Raw genomic sequence first — 18,698 nt, forward strand, 5'->3', positions numbered from 1 at the left:
TCTCCTTTTTCATTTCTAATTCTATTGATTTGAGTCTTCTCCCTTTTTTTCTTGATGAGTCTGGCTAATGGTTTATCAATTTTGTTTATCTTCTCAAAGAACCAGCTTTTAGTTTTATTGATCTTTGCTATTGTTTCCTTCTTTTCCTTTTCATTTATTTCTGATCTGATCTTTATGATTTCTTTCCTTCTGCTAATTTTGGTTTTTTTTTTTTGTTCTTCTTTCTCTAATTGCTTTAGGTGTAAGGTTAGGTTGTTTATCTGAGATGTTTCTTAAGGTAGGATTGTATTGCTATAAACTTCCCTCTTAGAACTGCTTTTGCTGCATCCCATAGCTTTGGGGTCATCGTGTTTTCATTGTCATTTGTTTCTAGGTATTTTTTGATTTCCTCTTTGATTTCTTCAGTGATCTCTTGGCTATTAAGTAGAGCATTGTTTAGCCTCCATGTGTTTGTATTTTTTACAGTTTTTTTCCTGTAATTGATGTCTAGTCTCATAGCATTGTGGTCGGAAAAGATACTTGATATTATTTCAATTTTCTAAAATTTACCAAGGCTTGATTTATGACCCAAGATATGATCTATCCTGGAGAATGTTCCATGAGAATTTGAGAAGAAAGTGTATTCTGTTGTTTTTGGATGGAATGCCCTATAAATATCAATTAAGTCTATCTTGTTTAATGTATCATTTAAAGCTTGTGCTTCCTTATTTATTTTCGTTTTGGATGATCTGTCCATTGGTGAAAGTAGGGTGTTAAAGTCCCCCACTATGATTGTGTTACTGTTGATTTCCTCTTTTATGGCTGTCAGTATCTGTCTTATGTATTGAGGTGCACCTATGTTGGCTGCATAAATATTTACAATTGTTATACCTTCTTCTTGGATTGATCCCTTGATCATTATGTAGTGTCCTTCTTTGTCTCTTGTAATAAATAGTCTTTGTTTTAAAGTCTATTTTGTCTGATATGAGATTTGCCACTCCAGCTTTCTTCTGATTTCCATTTGCATGGAATATCTTTTTCCATCCCCTCACTTTCAGTCTGTATGTGTCCCTAGGTCTGAAGTGGGTCTCTTGGAGACAGCATATATACGGGTCTTGTTTTTGTATCCATTCAGCCAGTCTATGTCTTCCGGTTGGAGCATTTAATCCATTTATATTTAAGGTAATTATCGATATGTATGTTCCTATTACCATTTTCTTAATTGTTTTCGGTTTGTTATTGTAGGTCTTTTCCTTCTCTTGTGTTTCCTGCCTAGAGAAGTTCCTTTAGCATTTGCTGTAAAGCTGGTTTGGTGGTGCTGACCTCTCTCAGCTTTTGCTTGTCTGTAAAGGTTTTAATTTCTCCGTCAAATCTGAATGAGATCCTTGCTGGGTAATCTTGGTTGTAGGTTTTTCCCCTTCATCACTTTAAATATGTCCTGCCACTCCCTTCTGGCTTGCAGAGTTTCTGCTGAAAGATCAGCTGTTAACCTTATGGGGATTCCCTTGTGTGTTATTTGTTGTTTTTCCCTTGCTGCTTTGAATATTTTTTCTTTGTATTTAATTTTTGATAGTTTGATTAATATGTTTCTTGGCGTGTTTCTCCTTGGATTTATTTATTTATGTATGGGACTCTCTGTGCTTCCTGGACTTGATTAACTATTTCCTTTCCCATATTAGGGAAGTTTTCAACTATAATCTTTTCAAATATTTTCTCAGTCACTTTCTTTTTCTCTTCTTCTTCTGGGACCCCTGTAATTCGAATGTTGGTGAGTTCAATGTTATCCCAGAGGTCTCTGAGACTGTCCTCAATTCTTTTCATTCTTTTTTCTTTATTTTGCTCTGTGGTAGTTATTTCCACTATTTTATCTTCCAGGTCACTTATCTGTTCTTCTGCCTCAGTTATTCTGCTATTGATGCCTTCTAGAGAATTTTTAATTTCATTTACTGTGTTGTTCATCACTGTTTGTTTGCTCTTTAGTTCTTCTAGGTCCCTGTTAAACGTTTCTTGTATTTTCTCCATTCTATTTCCAAGATTTTGGACCATATTTACTATCGTTATTCTGAAGTCTTTTTCAGGTAGACTGCCTATTTCCTCTCCATTGTTAGGTCTGGTGGGTTTTTGCCTTGCTCCTTCATCTGCTGTTTCTTTGTCTTCTCATTTTGCTTAACTTACTGTGTTTGGGGTCTCCTTTTCCAGGCTGCAGGTTCATAGTTCCCGTTGTTTTGGGTGTCTGCCCCCAGTGGCTAAGGTTGGTTCAATGGGTTGTGTAGGCTTCTTGGTGGAGGGGACTAGTGCCTGTGTTCTGGTGGATGAGGCTGGATCTTGTCTTTCTGGTGGGCAGGTACACGTCTGGTGGTGTGTTTTGGGGTGCCTGTGGCCTTATTATGATTTTAGGCAGCTTCTCTGCTAATGGGTGGGGTTGTGTTCCTGTCTTGCTAGTTGTTTGGCATAGGATGTCCAGCACTGTAGCTTGCTGCTCGTTGAGTGGAGCTGGGTCTTGGCGTTGAGATGGAGATCTCTGGGAGATTTTCGCCAGTTGATATTATGTGGAGCTGGGAGGTCTCTTGTGGACCAATGTCCTGAACTTAGCTCTCCCACCTCAGAGGCACAGCCCTGACTCTTGGTTGGAGCACCTAGAGCCTGTAACCCACACAGCTGGTCACACAGAAATCCACGGGTCAGTGAGGACAGGTGAAACTTGAGGCTGGTTTCAACTGAAACTTGAACTCCAGAGATAACTTGCCACGTGAACCCAGCCCCCCGCGGAGAAAACTTTACACACAGGGCAGTGAGCCACCCCGCGACTCCCTCCTCGGAACCGCCCGGCGCTTCTATCTTTTAAAAATGAAATCTTTGGTTCATATTTTAGGTCTCCAATTTTAAGCCATTTTATAATATAATTGAAAATACATTATATATATTACATAAAGCCTGTAGGAGTACTAAATTATGGCAGTTATTGAGCAGCAAATTTATATAGGAAACAGAAGAAATCCTTATCACAAATGCTGATGCTCAGAGAAATTCATTGACTCCTGGTTCTATAAGAGAAACAGTCCCACGAAAAATCAGGCCATATGTACATGAAGATAAAGCACTTCTATGCTGGACGAAACAAAGAAGGTCACTGACTCCTTCACATGAAGCAATGGGCCCACTCTGTGGCATACAGCTTATTAAAGGCCTATTTAGTGACTAGCAGAACAGCAATGAGTTTTAGAAAGAGCTGAAGATTATCAAGGAAGGAAACTAAAATAGTTTATTCAAAGCCAAGAAAACCCAATACCAACATTCAATCAAGAGAAACTCTACTTGGGTATATACACCTTAAGTTGACAACTGGAGCTTAAAAAAATTACTTTAAAACACTTTTTAAAAATCTACCTTTGATATATATATATGTATAGCTGATTCACTTTGTTATAAAGCAGAAACTAACACAACATTGTAAAGCAATTATACTCCAATAAAGATGTTAAAAAATAAATAAAGAAAGGAATCTACCTTTGAGACGCTCTAATAAATCAATCTGTCCAGACGAAGCCATAGCTTCATCTTCAATACTTCCTTGTAGTTGTTTAAGTACTTCCTGTAAAAAAGAACACAATATATTAACATGACAAAATTCTAAGTAATTTTTTTTTAATAATATCAACTTTATTTTTAAAATTAAAAAAAAAATTTTTGGCTGCGTTGGGTCTTCGTTGCTGCACGTGGGCTTCTCATTGTGGTGGCTTCTCTTGTTGCGGAGACGGGCTCTAGGCACGCAGGCTCAGTAGTTGTGGCGCGTGGGCTCAGTAGTTGTGGCTCATGGGATCTAGAGCACAGGCTCAGCAGTTGTGGCTCACGGGCTTAGTTGCTCCATGGCATGTGGGATCTTCCTGGACCAGAGATCGAACCCAGGTCCCCTGCATTGGCAGGCAGATTCTTAACTATTGTGCCACCAGGGAAGTCCCCTAAATATCTTTTTGAAGACATGCTTCTAAGTTTCTTGGCATTTAGGTCTGCTCGGGGAACAAAGTTATTTCAGATCTATCTGAAAACGTATCTATCTGTAAAGTACTCTACATATATTACCTATTACTAATTATGAATAATAAATTATAGCCCAACAACAGTGATATTTTGTGATAATGGTGATTATGGGTAGTCTCCATGCAATATACTATATATATGAAATAGTTAAGATATATTATCTGTAACTTCTGAAATAATATAGCAAAGTGGATCATTCTCATCTTTCAGACAGATCAACTGAGACTCAAAGACTTGCCCGAGGCGCAAAAGCTAGTTATGTGTTTAAAATCCATGTCTCTTAAGCTTACACCAACATGGCCATGAAAAACACCAGATTAACACAGTATGCTGTTTTATTTAACACCCCAATAAACAGCAAGCTTTTATATACTACATTTATGTACATTCTACTAGTACACTGATTTATAATCAGCAGATAGTTAAGTGACTGTATGCTCACTGTCTCCTGACTTTTGATCCATTATTTCTTTTCCCATCTAAATCCTTCTCTTGATAAATTTTTGTCAAAGAAGGTTGGGAACTTTCATCTTCTACTAGTTTTTCTATAATTTATATACATTTACATTTTATATATTCTGAGGCATCCCGTTCTAGTTCACAACAAAATCTTTTGTTGGTCAACTAGGTTTCCCAATGCAAAACAGTGTATTTGAACATTTACAATCTTATAGCTATGGGTAGTGTTCCTCTATATGAAAAATGATCCATAAATAGATTGAAAAGGAAATCTGTCAAAAAGTGAGTAAATGTAGCAAAGACAACTTCACTGGTTTACCTTGACAGTGACATTATAAGCATTAAGAAAAGAATCCTTATGTTAACAACAAGAAATAGCCTGTGACCTTAAGATCTGACCTTCAAATAACAGACCATGTTGGAGGTTAAAAGGCTTAGATAAGTAGACGTGGGAATGTGGAGGTGACTGATATTCATGTTCAGAAATTATGTCAGAGTGTATCACAACTGTGGGATAGGAAATAAATTTGCACAGGGATGCCTTTCTCGAATGAATGTAGATTACTCTAAAACATCTGGTATAAACATCAGGACACCATCTCTTCCATAAAGTTTGAGATTACCACTGTAGGCTACCTGCAGTGTTTAGGATCCCAATTCTCCTTCCATCCACTGCTGCTTGTAGTCTTTCAATGATCCTTTAATCTTTTTTTTTTAATTAATTAATTAATTTATTTATGGCTGTGTTGGGTCTTCGTTTCTATGCGAGGGCTTTCTCTAATTGCGGCAAGCGGGGGTCACTCTTCATCGCGGTGCGCAGGCCTCTCACTACCGTGGCCTCTCTTGTTGCGGAGCACAGGCTCCAGACGCGCAGGCTCAGTAATTGTGGCTCACGGGCCCAGTCGCTCCGCGGCATACGGGATCATTCCCAGACCAGGGCTCGAACCCGTGTCCCCTGCATTGGCAGGCGGATTCTCAACCACTGCGCCACCAGGGAAGCCCCTGATCCTTTAATCTTATCCCTATTTCTTATAATCCCCAGTCTCACAATTCAACAACTGCCTTTCTCAAATAACTTCCAATTATATGTCTAATCCTAACCTCACTTGCAAATTTCAGACTCACTTTCCCAGTATGACTGATAGATGCTTTACATCCAGTGCATCTGGATGATATGCACTGCACATGTAAATGTCCGAACTATCATTTTGTGCCACTAAAACCTGTTCTTCGCCTTGTATTCCTTCAGTTAAATGGCAGTAGCCTTCTTTTGTACCTCCAGGCTCAAATCCTCAGCATCCCCTCCTTCATCTTCCCAATCAGTTATCAAATTCTGTATTCTAGCTCTATTATCTCTCTTATAGCCATCTCTTTTCTACTCTGTCACTATCCTGGTTATTAACCTCAAAACTACTAAAATAAACTCCTAAACGGTCCTACCTTGCACAGAACTATCAGAGTAAGCCTTTTAAAACACAGCTCTGATCAGGTCTCTCTTTATACAAGATTATTCTCCAAAGCCTATCATCAAGAGTTAACAGTGGTATTCTATGGAAGTTAGAATTGCAAGCAATTTTTTTGCTTGTTTTTGGTGTCCTAATTTTAAAACAACAGGTATTACAAAAAAATATTGTTTTTAGAAAAGGTACAAGTACTTAAGAGTTCAAAAACAACAAGAAAAAGAAATCCTTGGCATCTCATAGGACATATACCTAATTTTTCAAAACTAATGGCACATTAACAGTTTTTTTAAAACATGTTAAAAAATAATAAAGAAAAATTAAAATAACACCAACAATAGAAATTAAAAGGCTATGTAAACCTGCATGTCCAACAATAAAGGATTAAATAAATTTATGGCATTAGCCATACAATGGAATATTATAGAACTATGAAAATATTATAAAATATTTAATGACATGAAAAGATGACTATATTAAATTAAAAAGCATGCTTCAAAATATGATCCCATTAAATGCATGACTGCATAAAATGCACAGAGAGAAAAATATACATATTATCAAAGGTTACTGCTGGTATTAAAAACATTTTTTAAATGGGTGATTTTGATATCTCTTTTTGTTTGCCCGTATTTCCTAATTTTTAAAAATAGTAAATATGCACAACTTGTAATATGTTTTTTTAAAGTTTCTCTGCATGTGGTTAGAAGTCTGTTGATAAAAGCTCTAACCACAAAAGTAAAAATTATTGAAATTTAAGGTTTAAAAAAAATTTTTTTAAGACTTTCAAAGCAGCCACCTTGGAAGCTACTTATTCCAATATGTTCCATTAAACTTTTTTTGTACATTCTGAGTTATGAACCTCACCAAAAAAAGAAAAAAAATGCACACATTAATTCATAGTCAGATCCAGTTACCTTGCCTCAAGATGACATCATCCAGCATGACTAGATTACTCACTACTTTGTTGTGAATAGATTATGGCTATTCCATGACAAAAATTAGCCTTAATTTTTTTTGTTTTACTGAGATACAACATACATATGAAAAGTAAACCAATATTAAGTTTCTGATGTAATCTAAGTATCCATGTAAGCATTACCCAGGGAAGACACAGAACATTTCCAGCATCTCAGAAGGTTCCGTTTTGCCCCTTACCAATCAATATTCACTCCCCAGAGGTAACCAGTATTCTGATTTCTGTATCTATTAGTTGGCATGCCTGTGAACTGCATATAAATGAAATCATACAGTATAAAGTCTTTTGTGTCTCACGTTTTTTGCTCACCAAAATTTCTAGAGATTTATTCATGCTGTTGCATGTATCAGTTATTTTTTTTTTAATGCTTTGTAGTTATCCACTGTATGAATGCACCTCAACTGATTTATCCTTTATCCTCACTCTTGATGGACATTTGGGTTGTTGCCAGTTTGGAGGCTATTATGAAGAATGCTACTATGAACATTTTTGCACATATCTTCAGGTGGACACATGCACTCACTTCTCTTGAGTATATATCTGAACGTTTAAACGCTGAGTCATAGGGTTTAACTTTAAAAGAAAGTGCTGAATGGTTTTCCAAAGATGATGTGCCATTTTATACTCCTACCAGCAATGTATAAGCATCTTGATGTTCCACATTTGGCATGATCAGTCTTTTAAATTTTAGTGATTTGAGTAGGAATGAAATGATATTTGCATTTCCCTGAGGATAAAGGATGTTGAATCCCTTTACATGTGCTTACTGACCATTTACCTTCCTTTTTTAATTGTCTTTTCAAGTTTTGGGCCAGATTTTAAAAACTGGACTTTTTAAATTATTGGTTTGTAAAAATTCTTTGTATATTCTGAACCAAGTCCTTTATCAGATATACATACTGCAAATATTTTCTTCCAGTCTATGCCTTGCCTTTTCATTTTCTTAATGAAGTCTTTTGAAAAGACTTTAAGTTTTAAATTTGATGACATTCATTTTATACCTTTTTTTCTTTTATGTTTAGAGCTTTATGTGTACTAAGAAATTTTGCCTTCATGAAGGTCAAAGCAATATTATCCTATATCTTCTTCTAGAAACATAATGGAGTCTTTTGATGAAGAAAAGCTGTCGGTTTTAATGATGTCCAACTGATAAATTTTTAGTACTTTGGCGTTCTATTTAAGAAATCTTTGCCTACTCTAAGGAGATGAAGCTATTCCCTAAGTTTTCTTCCAGAAGAAACTGTTCTGTCTTCACATTTTTTTTTGCATATGATTTACCTGAATTACTTTTTTGCATATGATTTGAGGTAGAGCTCTTGGTTCTTTTTTGGTTTTTTTTCCTTCATACAGATATTTAATTGCCTCTGCACCATTTATTGAAAAGACCAGCCTTTCCCCACTGATCTGCAGGGATGCCTGGATCATAAATCGGTGACCATATATACGTAGGTATTTTTCTCAACTCTATTGCTGTTAGTCTACTAATCTACTCTAATTACCACATTGTCTTAATAACTGTACAACAGCTTTACATTAATTCTCAGCCACTACGTCTTTAAATATTACTTTTGCTCCATTCTCTTCCCCTGCCCCTTCTAAGACTTCAATTATATTTGCCTTTACCTATTTGCCTGTGTCCCTCATAACTCTTACATACTCTTTTTGTTTTCCATTTTTCTTCCTCTTCTGTGCTTCAGTTTGGATATTTTTCTATTGACCTTTTTACATGTTCACTAATTCTATCTTCTCACTAGTTCATTAATCCTGTGTTTAACCTGTGGTCAAGCCCATCCAATAAGTTAATGTCAAAAATATTTCAGTTATAGAATATCTATATGATTCTTCTTAATTACAGATTCCAATTCTCTGTCGACATTTTCTGATTTTTCATCCATTTAATCCATCTTTTCCTTTTTTTTCAAAACATTTAAATTATGTTAAAATCTTTGACTACTAATTACAACACGTGGATCATCTTGGGATTTGCTTCTATTTTCTATTTGTTCTTTTGATTATCAGTCATTTTCCTATTTCTTTGTATTTCTTGTAACTTTTAACTGCATGCTAGTCATTATGTATACAAGAACAATAAAGACTTCAGATCAGATTTTGCCTCAAAGAGTTTGCCCTTTCCACCATTGGGGTCTGATTTCCTTCATCCAATAACTGAAAATAGGTTGCAGCTGCAGTTTAAGTGAATTTCATATCTGATTTGGTTTGCCAAGTTCCTTGAATGTCTCTCTCCTCTACACTTAGCCTGAGGAGACCTGTTGTATGAGTATTCCTCTAGCAGGACATGGCCTCCTAACATCCTGCCTCCATAGTCCATCCCCAGCGTCCTTCCCCACAGCAAGACTCAGCCAATGCCCCATGCATTTGGATAAAATTCGGGAAAACTAGCCATGCATTTGGAGCTCCTCTAAATGTCAATACTTCACATCTGCCCACATGTTTGTCAAGACCTCCAACAGTTTCTTTCCTCCAGTAGAGTCCTGTGCCAGTGCTGAATTATCAGTCTGTCCCTAGAAATAGCAAATACCCCTGGGGAAGAAAATTACCAGTGATCTCAGCTCATCTAGAAAGGGCTCTTTCCTCTTAGGAATTTTAGTTAATACAGTCCTTGATGATTTCACAGTTCTCCAATGTCTTTAAAAGTACGATTTTTATTTTTTATCCAGTGTTTTCTAGTTGCTGCAGTAGTACTGATTGATTGCCTGGGGCTGCATGTTGCATACAAACTAAAAGAAGTCCTCAATTTCAGAGAGTTTTTAAGAGAAAATCCAACACAACTGCAAAGCAATTCCAAATAAAATACTTCAAAAAATGTTTTGAGAAACGACAGCTTTTTAAATTAATATGTAAATTTTAAAGGAGAGAATATTCATTTGTATTTATAAATTCTGGAAGTTTGGTTTTAAAAAATTACTTAGTTACATTACATAATCACATTATTTTAAAAAACATTTTAAGATTTTAAAAACATCAGAGACTTAATTAGTAGAGACAAAATATGCTGTGGTCATATCAGTAAATAGGAAATATTTATCAATGAGCAACTGTGTCATTTCAAGGGGGTTTCTGCTTGACCCACTTCTGTTTTTCTCAATATATCATAGTTATTTATTCTTTTCATTACCAGATAAAAGTATACTTGGTAATTAAATCTTCAAAATAAATTATGAAATGTGCCAATTTGAATTTCTACTTCTCATTTTTTCTTATACTCTGAAAATAAAAGATACTTTCCATGTATGGTTTTATAGTTTACAGAGCAAGTTATAAATATTTCATTTTGCTAAAATACAAAAAAGATTAAATGGTTGATTAATATTTTACCTAAAGATAATTTTTTCTATACCATGCCATATCTCAGTTTAAATGCTTCACAACTCACCATATTTACCTTGTTGCTATGCTCAACATTTTAAAGTAAATCACGTTGATTTCTAGCCCTGCAGTAAAAAATATAGTACATAATTTCTCTTAAGTTTAGCTGTAATTGCTGCATTTATCTGATCTAAATCCCACAAAATCTGTATTTTATTTTAATTACAGAAATGTCAAGTATATACATAAATGTAGAGAACAATATAACAAACTCCTATGTATCCTCACATCTTACTTCAGTAACTATCAACTCATGGGCTTCTTTCATCTATACCCATAATCATTTTCTCCATTCCCCCACAACCCAGATTTATCTGAAAAACAAATCTCAGACACACTGTCTCTTCTGTAAAAAAATTCGATATGTATATTTACACAGGGATTCTTTGTAAACACAACCACAATGCCATCATTATACCTAAGAAATAAGCATTTCCTTAATATTCTCAAATATACAGTCAGTGTTCACATTTCCCTAACTGTTGCACACATACTTCCCTGACACACACAAAAAAAATATTTTTATAGTATCAATGACATGTAAGCAATAGCAAAGCAGTGTTCTCTTTTGCCACTAGATGGTACTACTGCATAAACTTCAGAAATCCTGAGATATCTAGCTGGAGAAGACACACCTTGCCTTCCATAGGGTAAATATGTTAATGATCAGGAAACATAATTCAAGATCATATGATGTATTCCAAAGTCTAATAAGTGATTTTTTGAGAAATAACCATTGTTTTGGATTAACTTTAATCCAATGTAGGAAGTGCCAATGTTTCCAAGTGTCTTTTCACAAATCGATATTCTAAGACAAAATAAACAGGTCATGGTTCCTATTCTTTAACACCATAAAGCCTCTTAACGGGAGAGATACATAAATAATTTCAGTACAAGGGCGTAATTGGTATGATACCATACACCCAATCCTGAAGAAATATGTGGATGGCTTAGCAAGGATGTCTGTAAAAGCACTTGCTGAGTAATAATCAATTCACAGTTGAATTCAGACAATATTAGTATTTAATTAGTATTTAATATTAAATAGTAATATTCATGATGTATATTATACCACATGGCTAAGAGGTCACCCTGATATTCCACTGTAGAAATTTAAGGGTCTGACTTGTATTGTTACTCTGAGAGACATTCCATTTCAACATGGAGATGGATCTAAAGATAGGTTAAAACGTTTCCCAAAAGTGAATTTTGAATTTGCTCAAGCAGTTTAAAAAAAAAAAACAACAACTTTTAAAAGGGACCTCAGAATTCTGCACTACAAAAGAGACATTGAGATAGGCGTGCCAGGAAGAATTCCCTACTAAGTATACTTCTGAAGTAGATGAAAGAGTAGTCCTGCTGGGAATTTTAAGTTTTTTATCTTTAAACTTTTAAAACCACATGCCATGTACAATAATTTTAGATATAATGTTGATCTGTTTTAAAATACCAGACTATTCTTTTTTAACCTAGTAGATAATTGAGTCAGCTGTTTTTAAGGTCACCCAAAGTCTGTGGTGAGAAAAAATGTTTCTTTATAGTCTACTTAAACTCCAAAAGGACTTGAGGTAGGTATCTTGGAGATCTGTCAATTGCTATTGCCACAGAAATAAGCAATTAGAGTGGAAAAGATTTATAGATACATAGGGAGGGAGGCAGGGAGGGAGGGAGAGAAAGAAAGAAAGAGAAAGAGAGAGAGAAAGAGAGAGAAAGAGAAAGAAAGAAAGAAAAGAAGGAAGGAAGAAAGAGAGAAAGAAAGAGAAAGAGAAAGACAGAAAGAGAGAGAGAAAGAAATAAAGAAAAGAAGAAAGGAAGAAAGCAAGAAAGAGAGAAAGAAAGAAAGAAAGAAAGAAAGAAAAAGAAAAAGAAAAGCTCATATGAGTAAAAGGCTGAACTGTTATGATAATGAATACAAAAGTAAAAGAGGAGAGAAAATAGTTCAGTGATATACAGAAGCTTGAAGAATAAGGAAGACCTCAAAATGCATGGAAAAATAACTAGAAGAGACTAGGAAATGAATAAGGAATAAGAGTAGTGAGCAGACAGGAAGAAAGGGTCGGAAACTCAGATGTTAAAATAGCCAAGGCACAGAAACAACACGTAGCAGGAAGAATTTTTTAAAAGAGAAGGAGGTTAACAGTTTTGTTGAATCTCCAATTCTATACAGTTATTAAATTCAGTGAGAGGAGAATCTGCCTAAGTAGCTGGAAAGTAAAACAGTTAAAGTTTTAACCTTAATTATTTTGAAATTAGAACGTATTTTCCCCAGTGCAGACTTAATATTTTATAACTTTTCGTGGAGGTTATCACAGCTTTTCAATGTTATTTGGGAAACCAATTTCAGGGCGTGAAGGTGTCATGGAAATCATCTATGCTAGTGCAATGACTGTATTTTCCAAATAAGGCAACTTAATTCTAGAAGGGTACCCTAGAGTATGTAGTTTAGCTTATGGCAAAACCAGGAACAGGACCAGGTACTGACTTTCAGTTCAGGACTCTTCCCACTAGGGCACCCTGATTTTCTTGATCATCTATCATTGCAGCACTTAAGTGAAGACAAGATCTGAGAGAGTTGGGGATGATGGCAATATTTAATACTTGAGATATATTCTAAGGTTGTGAGGTTAGTTTCTATGAATTACACAGAACACCCAGCCTCACTATAGTGATGGTTAAGTTGGCCTTTTATTTTTAAGCTTAAAAATAACTAAGAACTAACTAATGAGTCACTGGGGTTTTACAATCATTTTCTTTATATGATTTGCTGGATGAATTCAAAACATTTTGTTTAAAAATATAAATGTTAACTTTTGCAAGGAAGAGTTTACATATTACTGTTTAACTTACAACACACTTTTAAGTAAGTGAAGTGTCTAATCCCAAGTTTACAGAAAGGAGTACTGAATAAAAATGGATAAACTACAATTAAAAGTCACAGTCTTGATACCTTCATATTAGATGCCTCAGTTTCCAGTTTTGTAAGATGATTGGAATTATCTTCTAGCTCTTGTCGAAGATTTGAGTTCTCCATCTTCAGTGCCTCAACTTGCTTTAACAACTGATCATATGAAGCTGCAGCCATCCTTGGCTACCCTTGGACCTATAAGGTTAAAAAGGATTTTGAAATTCACTACTAAAAATATAGTGGCTGCTTGTTTACAAAGAAAGGGATAAAGAAACAAAACCCTGGAGACACTTAATAAGAAGAATTGTGTTTATGTAGTAGTTTCCATCTCAAAACAATACTGTGCAACTAGCACCATCTTTCTAAGAGGATGAAATACTGGGGTCTTAATTAAAGACAGATAGGACTAAAATAGAAGAGCACTTCAGTAGTGTTTGAAAACATTTGTCTTTTCACAGGTGGATGAGATTTCTATCAGGTTAGAATTTTTCCAAGGTTTTAAAGATATTTTAAATGGCAAGACTTAGGAAATATAATCATTGATAAGAAATTTATTTATATTGGTAATATTAATATATTTCTGGATTTTGTCCAATAGTCACATAATTTTAAAGCCAGAATGGATTAATGAGATTAGGTATTGCATTCTACCACTTTTCATTTGATAAAAGGCTGGTCTTAAACATTATCCATAGGGAAGTATGAAGTTCCAAGAAGGCCTCATTAAAAAGGCAGTCATTAACAAAATGGACACAAGGGAGAAGTTTAGATTGAGACTTCAAATCTTTTGGATAGAAAGATGATAATAATTACTAGTATAAATTCTAATACAGTCATCCAGAAGGATGAATATAACAGGCCATGCTATGGCATATGCATCTTGGGACCCACTGTGTTCAGACTGAGGCTGAAAGACACTTAAAGAAAACTGATGATTTTAGGAGTGGAGACTGTCAAAGAGAAGTGAAGAAGAGCCTGGCTATTAATTATGTGACTATGAAAGAAGAGGGGAGAAAAGAAAGATATAGAAGATAGCCAGGTAATAAGAGGTCCTTGGCCTGAAGAATTAGAGAATGCTAGGAGTTACGTTCAGACTAACCAAGTTTCAAAGACCCAGATTCTCTTTTTAGTTTAATCCCAAACTCACTTAGGAATAAATAAAATTCTACCTATATTTAAAAGCTAAAAAGTATAACAAAGTTTGTACTCAAGGAATACTTAAAGATCTGGACATTAAGAAAAATATTTCTGTAATAAAAATCCACTACACAAAATAAGGCAGACAAATTATAACACTGGCTAGTCATTACAATATTGGGGGTTCAGCAACTGGAAGGTCCCTAACAAGGGAAATATAAGGACTCAGGTCTCGTCTGTTCTCGAACGGCTAGAGTCAATGATAAACCTGGTGCAACCCACCGTCTCCTGAGGAGGAAACAGAATCCTGGGAGGAGGTGGGGATCACTCACAAAAGTCTTTACTGCTGAAAAGAATGACTTGTATTTGGAGATCTGGGTCTTAATTTCAGTCTTGGTCCTGTTTTTACCTTTGCCCCTTCATTGTAATTCATTTCACCACTTGTACAATGGACATTTACTACCTGTTCTAATATAATTTACAGGGATATTGTTAGAATTAAGAAACAAAAGGAGGGTCTAAAAATAAAAGTGCTGTGTAAGTTATATTACGAAAATACACTTGAAACATAACTTCCTTAGTAAGACCTACTGTTGATCTATTGTTGTAAGCCCCAGTCCCCCAACCAATGGACAGGAGGTGAAGAATAATTCACCCTCTTGAAAAGGACAGAGATGTCTCAAAAACAAGGGAGAAATTCATAGGTGGGGTCACTTATCTGTTTTACACCATACCATTAATAAGCAGGTCTGGAAAGAGCACATTAAAAACCATGTGACAGAAGTGGGGATCTGACAGTATTTAATAATGTAAGCCCTAAAATTCTTCATTTCAAATAAAATCCTAACAGGTAATTTTCCACTAAAACAATAAAATAAGAGAACAGGTAATAACACAGAGAAAGAGCAAAGTACACAGAAGTATGCTAAGACACAGAGGTTATAACCTCACACAATCACAAAAAGAACCAGATGGGCAAAATGAACACGAGACTACTAAAAGTGCTCTTTACTGGAGGGAAAAGAATTCAGCCCTTCAGATGGACAATTAAAACATTTGACCATGGGACTTCCCTGGTGGTCCAGTGGTTAAGACTCCACGCTCCCAATGCAGGGGGTCCGGGTTCGATCCCTGGTCAGGGAAATAGATCCCGCATGCTGCAACTGAGGCCCGGCGCAGCCAAATAAATAAATAAATATTAAAAAAAAAAAAATTCGATCACCTTTTTTTACCCCCTCCAGAATCAAATCATTTAAGTCATTTCTACTTTAGAAAGCAGGGTGCTTTCATACAATTTTACAGGAAAAATAAGACATTTCATGGAGTAATACTTTGCCTTATATCCTTGCAGGATGTTGTAGCCATCCCTAAGTCAAAACTGCTTACTGAAAAATTTAAAAAATCATAAACTTATTTTAGAATGCCTTTTATACAATCACATGAATTTCATACCAAATATATCTTAAATGAAAGTCACTCAGCATCATTAAAAATATCAAAATTTATCACATGAAATGGGGAAAAACTCTGAATCTTTCACGCTACTGAGAATATACAAAGATCTAAATTTGTTTTTCAGTAAGGATACCCAGTAAAGAGATCCTCACCCCTTAAGAGTAAGGTAGGGGAGAAGAAAGCAAAAGGACTGTTATTTAGATTTTTATCCAAATGTTGACTGGAAAACAAATTTACAAGCATCCTAAGAAATTAATGCAAGGAGGCAGAAAAGCTTAGGCAGGCAATTAGAAATAAATCTGAAGGATTCAATTAGAATTAAATCTGAAGGATTCTTTATTATAATTTAAGAAGTTTGGGATCACTTTTTAAAAAATTAGTTAAACTGCTTTTATTGTTTTGTTTTAATGAATTAAAAAAAGATGTATTTGCCAGTACTGTTAGATGGTAATGAAAAAAGAGGAAAACACCAATAGAAAGAGAAGAAACCAAGAGTTATAAAAGACTACTTTGCTCAATTCTATGTAAATAAATTTGAAAACTAAATGAAACAGACAATTTACTAGAAAATGTAATTTATCAAAACTAACAACAGGGCTTCCCTGGTGGCGTAGTGGTTGAGAGTCTGCCTGCTAATGCAGGGGACATGGGTTCGAGCCCTGGTCTGGGAAGATCCCACATGCCGTGGAGCAGCTGGGCCCGTGAGCCACAAGTACTGAGCCTGCACGTCTGGAGCCTGTGCTCTGCAACAAGAGAGGCCGCAACAGTGAGAGGCCCGCGCACCGCGATGAAGAGTGGCCCCCGCTTGCCACAACTAGAGAAAGCCCTCGCACAGAAATGAAGACCCAACACAGCCATAAATAAATAAATAATTAAAAAAAAAAAACTAACAACAAAAAGAGATGGAAAACCTAAAATTTACAACAAAAATCACTATTATAAAATTGACATTATTCAACATATTAATAGGTCTACACAGAAGAAAAATATTATCATGCCAAAGGTGATGAAAAGATGCTTTACAAATTCAATGTCCAGTTTTGTTGAAAATACTGAATATAATAGGACACTTTTTTTTTTAAAACAATATATAGCAGCCCAAAGCCAGTACCACAGAATATGGAAACACTGGATATACTATATTGCTAAACTAAGGTAAAGCCCATTTTTACCACTCTTACTCATTATACCAGTCAACACAATTAAAGAATGAAATTAGAAAGGAATACTATTGGCAGATGATATAATTATATACCTAGAATATCCAAAAGAATCAACTAAATATTACAACAAGATAGTCTAGTAATTTAGTGTAGTACAAAATATACAGAAATCTTTCCTTCATATGTGCAAAGAGAAACCAGATAGAAGATGAAATGGAAGAAAAGATCTTATTTATAATAAAAAAAAAAAACACAGGCATAAACTGAACAAAGAGTTCAAAACATATTATGAGGAAAACTATAAAACGCTTCTGAAAGACACAAAGGTACATTTCAACAAATGGAAAGACATACCTTGTTTGTGTACGTAAAGATTCAGTATCATAAAGATGTCATTTCTCCCTAAGTTAATATATAAATTTTATATGGTCCCAATATAAATATTATGTAAGACTGGTTTTTATTTTGTTTTCTGCAGCTAGAAAACTGAAAAAAACAAACAAGCAATAAAGGGAAAACATGAAAAGAGAAGAATAGGAGTACACCTACCACATACTAAATTACTGTACAAAGCCATTATAAGTAAAATAGTATGAAGTTAACTGTACTGTACCAGTAAGTTAATTTCTTAGTTCTGATCATTATACTATGGATATGTAAGATGTTAACATTAGGAGAAGCTAAGTGAAGGGTACATGGGAACTCTCTATTATTTTTCCAACTCTTTTGTAAGTCCAAAGTTATTTAAAAATAAAAAGGCTTTAAAAAGCCATAATAGGACTTCCCTGGTGGCGCAGTGGTTAAGAATCCGCCTGCCAATGCAGGGGACATGGGTCCGAGCCCTGGTCCGGGAAGATCCCACGTGCTGCGGAGCAACTAAGCCCGTGCGCCACAACTACTAAGCACTCTAGAGCCCGAGAGCCACAACTACTGAGCTCACACGCCACAACTACTGAAGCCCGTGTGCCACAACTACTGAGTCCACGTGCTGCAGCTACTGAAGCCTGCACGCCTAGAGCCCGTGCTCCACAGCAAGAGAAGCCACCACAATGAGAAACCCGTACACCGTAATGAAGAGTAGCCCTCACTCGCCACAACTAGAGAAAGCCTGTGCACAGCAACGAAGACCCAATGCAGCCAAAAAATAAATAAAATTTAAAAGAAAAAAAAAAAAGCTATGATATTGGCAGATGAATAGATCAACCAAGGGAACACATTTTTTTAAATTCCAGAAGTAAATATATGTAAATTTATTCATAATAAAGGTAGCATCTCAAACACATGTGAAAAGATTAACTTTAAATAAACGACAATGGAAACAGGACAGCCGTGAGGAAACAGACAAAACTGCACCCTTCCTTATACTACACACCAGGGTAAATTACAAAAGAAACAGGGATTTAAATGTTTAAGAACATTACGTGGCATTTAAATCATAGAAACAGTTCTGTTTTTAACTAAAGATACTTAAATGGAATATACCTGCTTCCAAGGAGGCTATTATGGAGCAAATGAACATTTTAATTTTAACTGATTAGTTAATGGGTAAGGCACATGGAGGGCCTGTCGGAGCTCTGAAGTGATGATGTCTATTACTAGACTAGGAGTGACAGATCGGGTTCTTAGGTTCCTTTAAACAAATGCGAAAGTTTTTACTTGGTATAAAAGCTTAACTACTTTCAAATAAATAGGATACATCCATGCAGTGGAATATTACATTGGCATTAAAAAGAACG

At 35.3% G+C, this 18,698-nt stretch overlaps 1 protein-coding gene across 6 annotated transcripts in view; it reads right to left on the minus strand.

Moving 5' to 3' along the window:
• The window catches only part of APC (APC regulator of WNT signaling pathway), a 136,741-nt gene that overhangs the window by 74,923 nt on the left and 43,120 nt on the right, over window positions 1-18,698 (minus strand). For all 6 annotated transcript variants that reach the window (XM_036845869.1, XM_036845868.1, XM_036845865.1 and 3 more), the window contains exons 2-3: window positions 13,250-13,402; window positions 3,487-3,571 (exon numbers count right to left, since the gene is read on the minus strand). In XM_036845869.1, the coding sequence (XP_036701764.1) occupies window positions 3,487-3,571; window positions 13,250-13,384 (220 nt within the window). In that variant the 5' untranslated portion in view covers window positions 13,385-13,402. The remainder of the gene's footprint in view (window positions 1-3,486; window positions 3,572-13,249; window positions 13,403-18,698) is intronic.

This window comes from Balaenoptera musculus, chromosome 3 (assembly GCF_009873245.2).
Source record: "Balaenoptera musculus isolate JJ_BM4_2016_0621 chromosome 3, mBalMus1.pri.v3, whole genome shotgun sequence".
NCBI classification, from domain to species: domain Eukaryota; kingdom Metazoa; phylum Chordata; class Mammalia; order Artiodactyla; family Balaenopteridae; genus Balaenoptera; species Balaenoptera musculus.